At 59.1% G+C, this 5,815-nt stretch overlaps 1 protein-coding gene across 1 annotated transcript in view; it reads left to right on the top strand.

Moving 5' to 3' along the window:
* DCHS1 (dachsous cadherin-related 1) overlaps positions 1 to 5,815 on the top strand; it is a 58,040-nt gene that overhangs the window by 39,153 nt on the left and 13,072 nt on the right. The window contains 4 exon segments of the mRNA XM_009993813.1: positions 86 to 389; positions 847 to 960; positions 5,141 to 5,352; positions 5,513 to 5,667. Coding sequence (XP_009992115.1) covers positions 86 to 389; positions 847 to 960; positions 5,141 to 5,352; positions 5,513 to 5,667 — 785 coding nt within the window.

The following is a 5,815-nucleotide window of genomic DNA, read 5'->3' on the forward strand; positions in this document are numbered from 1 at the left end:
CGTGCGGGACGTCAACGACCACATCCCTGCCTTCCTGCACAGCCCCCTCACCGTCAGCCTGTCCCGCCACACACCGCTCAAGCAGGTGGTGGCCACCATGAGGGCCGAGGACAGGGATGCAGGTGCCAACGCCTCCATCCTGTACCGCCTGGCCACCCCCAGCTCTGCCTTCGCCATCAACTCCTACACCGGGGAGATCCAGCTGCTGCAGCCCCTGGGCTCGCTCAGCCAGCGCCAGCGCACGCTCTTCATCCTGGCCACAGACCTGGGGCAGCCGGCGCTCTCCTCCACCGGCGTGGTGGTGATCCAGGTGCAGGAGGAGCCCTACCAGGGGTTGCGCTTTCCCCGCAGCACCAGTGAGGTGGCTCTGCCAGAGAACGCTGCCCCAGGTATGGGCTGTGGGGCAGGACGGGAGGGCGGTGGGTGCTGGGCTGGCAGAGCTGTGGGAAACTCAAAGCAGGGTCCTGGGAAGCCCCAGTGTGCTTTGGGCTGACTCAAGGGACTGCAGGGTCTGCCTGGTGCCCAGGCTGCTCAGGGTGGTGATCCTACCTGGATCCTGCCTGTTCCTGTTGGAACACCCTACCTCAGGGTGTTCAGGTCACTGTAGCAAGTCCCAGGTGCCCAGCTGCTCCTGGTAGGTCTCCAGGGGGAACAGTGAGACCACAGAGGGGCACAGCCAAGCCCATGAGTCCTGGCTCTCAGCCCAGACTCACCATTAGGTCTCGCTCCCTCTGGCAGCAGTGTCCTCAGGCAGAGCTGTGTTCCTGTGGCACAGCATGTGCTGCCCACCCCCTAACCCTCTGACACTGTCCCCAGCCTCTGCTGCCACCGTTTCTTCCCTTCCAGGCACTGCTGTTGTGAGCATCCAGGCGGTTCACACCGGGGGCTCCTCAGGGCACATCACCTACAGCATCGTCAGCGGCAACGAGAAGAACACCTTCCTTATCCAGCCCAGATCAGGTAGGGCACCATGCCCGCCTGGGAGGCCACCAGTGGGAGACCACCAGTGCTCTGCCAGTGCCTGCTCAGCTGTCACACAGCTCAGAGCCCCCAGAAGCACAGGGGCACAGTCCACACCTCCATACTAGTAAATTAAATCATGCTGGTGTTGGGATATGGACACCAGCCTGTCATGGTCCAGAGGTTGTTAGCACAGCTCCCAGCACAATTTTGGCCCCTCCTAACTGGGCCTTTCCCTAAAAACTGCTAAGCCCAGTTAAGGCATTAGCAGCAGCCAGGGCTGAGGAGCAGTCTGGGTGCAGCCCCTGCCTGGAGTGGCGGGTCCAGCCAAGAGTCACATCCCATGGTGGGGCCTCAGCACCAGGGCCCTGCACGGCTGCTCAGGGCAGCATGAAGCTGCTGTGGCTGCAGCACAGCTCTGGATCCCTGGCTGTGCAGTCCCAAAGGTGACAGTAAATGGGGACCTACTCTGTGTCCAGAGGGCATCCTAAGGGGGTCTCTGCTGTGCACTAGGGTGGTCCCAGGGCAGTCCTGGCTGCTGCAGCCCCCCATGGTGCTCTGGGGGACAATGACCAGGGCAGAGCAGTGAAGCCAGTTGCAGGTGGCTGGCCAGTGACACTGGGCCAAGCAGGCACTGTTTGCACCACGGGGTTCACAGGGCAGCCTGTGACAGGCCACAAAGCCCTTGGTGTCAGGGACAGCCTGGCTGGACACAGGGTGAGGGGGGCTTTGCTGTGAGCTCGTTGGAAAGAGACTGGGATATCACAGCCCCTGGTATCAGCACAGGCTGGGGGTTGGAGGAATCCAGAGCAGGCCTGTGGAGAAGGACTGGGGGTACTGGTGGGTGAAAAGCTGGACATGAACTGGTGATGTCCTCTGGCAGCCCAGAAACCACCCGTGTCCTGGGCTGTCACCAGCAGCGTGACCAGCAAGGACAAGGAGGGGATTGTCCCCCTCTGCTCTGCTGAGACCCCCCCCTGCAGGGCTGGGAACAGCTCTGAGGTCCCCAGCACAGGGAGGACACAGAGCTGTTGGAGAGAGGCCAGAGGAGGCCCCGGAGATGCTGGGAGGGCTGGAGCAGCTCTGCTCTGGAGCCAGGCTGGGAGAGTTGGGGTGTTCAGCCTGGAGAAGAGAAGGCTCCAGGGAGACCTTATTGGGGCCTTGCAATATTTAAAAGGCTCTGTAAGGAAGATGGGGACAGACTTTTTAGTAGAGCCTGTAGTGATAGGACAAGGGGTGCTGGTTTTAAACTGAAAGAGGGGAGATATAGATGAGATCTTGGGAAGAAATTTTTTACAATGAGGGTGGTGAGACACTGGCCCAGGTGGCCCAGAGAGGTTGTGGAGTCTCCTTGGCTGGAGACATTCAAACCCCGCCTGGACACGTTCCTGTATGATGTACTGTAAGTGACCCTGCTCTGGCAGGGGGGTTGGACTAGATGATCTTTCAAGGTCCCTTCCAACCCCTAGGATTCTGTGATTCCGTGTTAGATGCCCCATCCCTGGAAACATTCAAGGCCAGATTGGACAGGGCTCTGAGCAGCCAGGTTTAGTGGGAGATGTCCCTGCTCACTCCAGGGGGTTGGACTAGATGGCCTTTAAAGGTCCTACCCAACCCGAACCATTCCATGATTCTATGATTGTATGATATGAGAAGGTAATTCCTTGGAGCCTGGACATCAAGGTGGAGCTTCTTGTTAAAACCATGTTCTCTGTTCCTGCTTGATGGTTGGTCTGGGACAGGATCCCAGGCTGACAGAGAACTTTCTGACACTGCTTGTGCCCCCTGCAACCCCAGCTCCCAGGACAAGGGGCTGCATGAGGTGTGTGCTGGAGCCCCACGGGGAGGGGGCTGGCACAGAGCTGCTCTCCTTCCTCCAGCCCGCCACGAGGCCTGGACATGAACTGGTGATGTCCTCTGGCAGCCCAGAAACCACCCGTGTCCTGGGCTGTCACCAGCAGCGTGACCAGCAAGGACAAGGAGGGGATTGTCCCCCTCTGCTCTGCTGAGACCCCCCCCTGCAGGGCTGGGAACAGCTCTGAGGTCCCCAGCACAGGGAGGACACAGAGCTGTTGGAGAGAGGCCAGAGGAGGCCCCGGAGATGCTGGGAGGGCTGGAGCAGCTCTGCTCTGGAGCCAGGCTGGGAGAGTTGGGGTGTTCAGCCTGGAGAAGAGAAGGCTCCAGGGAGACCTTATTGGGGCCTTGCAATATTTAAAAGGCTCTGTAAGGAAGATGGGGACAGACTTTTTAGTAGAGCCTGTAGTGATAGGACAAGGGGTGCTGGTTTTAAACTGAAAGAGGGGAGATATAGATGAGATCTTGGGAAGAAATTTTTTACAATGAGGGTGGTGAGACACTGGCCCAGGTGGCCCAGAGAGGTTGTGGAGTCTCCTTGGCTGGAGACATTCAAAACCCGCCTGGACACGTTCCTGTATGATGTACTGTAAGTGACCCTGCTCTGGCAGGGGGGTTGGACTAGATGATCTTTCAAGGTCCCTTCCAACCCCTAGGATTCTGTGATTCCGTGTTAGATGCCCCATCCCTGGAAACATTCAAGGCCAGATTGGACAGGGCTCTGAGCAGCCAGGTTTAGTGGGAGATGTCCCTGCTCACTCCAGGGGGTTGGACTAGATGGCCTTTAAAGGTCCTACCCAACCCGAACCGTTCCATGATTCTATGATTGTATGATATGAGAAGGTAATTCCTTGGAGCCTGGACATCAAGGTGGAGCTTCTTGTTAAAACCATGTTCTCTGTTCCTGCTTGATGGTTGGTCTGGGACAGGATCCCAGGCTGACAGAGAACTTTCTGACACTGCTTGTGCCCCCTGCAACCCCAGCTCCCAGGACAAGGGGCTGCATGAGGTGTGTGCTGGAGCCCCACGGGGAGGGGGCTGGCACAGAGCTGCTCTCCTTCCCCCAGCCCGCCACGAGGCAGGGCTACACCAGGCCTCTGCCCTTCAGCCCTGCTGTGACAGTAGGCTGGTCACCAGTCTGTGACTCTGCTCGGCCATCCCCAGGCTTATCTCCTCCCCAGGGAGCACCAGGGTAGTGTCCACAGGAGCTGGGTGAGAGCTTTGCATACTGAAGTGCCTGCTGTGGACAAGAGCAGAGCAGGGAAATGTCACAGGGGCACCCTCAGCCCCACAGGGGCACCTCAGGCTCTGCTGCCTCTGTCCCAGGCAGGAGAGCCCCTCAGAAGGTGAAGCTGGCTCTGCTGCTGACTGCTCCCCCTGCATGTTCTCTGAGCCAAGCCAGCCCTGGAGGCAGGACCTCCAAGTGGTGCCAGAGGGGCGAGGGAGCACAGTTAGTTTCTAGCCCTTGGGTGGCAGGAGGAGAGGACAGAGCCCTTCTCCCAGCCTGGCTTGTGGACATGATCTGTGTTTTCCAACCCTGGATGCATGGCCTGGGTCCAGCTTGTGTTACTGGTCAGAGCTGGCAGCAGAGCTCCAGGGCAGAAGCTGAGCTTGTCCAAGGCCAGGGAGCAGCTCTGGTGCCTGAGGCTACATTTGCTCTGACCAGCTCACTGGTGGTCGTGTGGGGCTGCTGAAGCAGGCTCCAGGGGGTGAGGCTCTGCAGAGCTCCCAGCTCAGCCACAGGAGCACAGCTCCTCCTCCGTACAGTTGGATGTGTGCCTGGAGGAATGCTGCCAGTCATTTCAGCATCTCTTTGGATGCCCTTCACCTTCCTGGGTGGGACAGCAGTGCCTCGTCCTTACCAAAGCCCAGGAGAATAACAGTGGATGTCTGTCCCCAGACCCCAAGCAGGAGAACTGCTGACAGCTTCTCCAGTGTCTTCCTCAGGATTTGACCCAGACTGAGAGCTGCAGTTGGGTGACTTTGGCTCAGAGCTTGGTGAGCTGGTGGAGCAGCATGGAGCTTGAGGTGGAGCAGCTCTTTGTGGAATGGGCCATACCTTGGGTGGTGTCTCTGCATGCTCTGATGTAAGCAGAAGCTGCTTGTCCTGAATGAGGTGCAGGATTTGTCACCCTGGGCAGCTGACTGGGGCTGGTGAGAAGGCTATCAGTGTGGAGAGGGCTCTGAGGAGCTTGGAGCATTTGTTCTGTCTGTGAGCAGATGGGCGGGCAGAGGGATGGACTGAGTGTAAGGGAACCACAGAGAAGTTGAGGGGTGCACGTGCTGGTGCATCCCTCACCCCGTCCTGCCGTTTCCCTGCTCTCAGGTGCCATCTCAGTCCAGGACTCCAGTAGCCTGGATTTCGAGGCCAGCCCCCGGCTGCGCCTGGTGGTGCAGGCAGAGACAGCAGCTTCCTTTGGCTTCATGGCCATCAACCTCAACCTGCAGGACGTGAACGACAACCTGCCACGCTTCCAGCTGCAGAACTACGTGGCCTTCATCTGGGAGTCCCAGAGCTATGACTCGCCCGTCATCCAGGTATCCCTGGGGCACGGGCAGGGACAGCTGGGCCCCCAGCCCCTCTGCTGGGGGAGGAGTGGGGACTGTGCTGTGGGACTGGCCTTGGGCCCACCCGTGGGCATGGAGCCCTTGCAGGGCTCCATGGCTGCACGGCTGAACCCCTCGCGTGGCTTTGTAGGTCCTGGCAGATGATCTGGATCAGGGAGCAAATGGGCAGGTGACTTATGGCATCAACCAGTCCCTGCCCATGGCAGGGCTGTACCACATCGACCCCCAGACCGGAGCCATCACTACTGCTGCCATCCTGGATAGGGAGATCTGGTCCCAGACCCGGTGAGTGAAGCCCTTGTGCTGCAGACACGAGGAGGCAGAGCTGTGGAGCAGCATCCCCAGGGGGATGTATTGCAGAGGGTACTTGGCTACTTGGTGCCACCCAAAGGTTTCTCAGCCTTGTCTGTAAAATGTTTTTGCCAAACAGCAG

Source organism: Chaetura pelagica, unplaced genomic scaffold (assembly GCF_000747805.2).
Source record: "Chaetura pelagica isolate M959 unplaced genomic scaffold, ChaPel_1.0 scaffold333, whole genome shotgun sequence".
NCBI lineage: Eukaryota > Metazoa > Chordata > Aves > Apodiformes > Apodidae > Chaetura > Chaetura pelagica.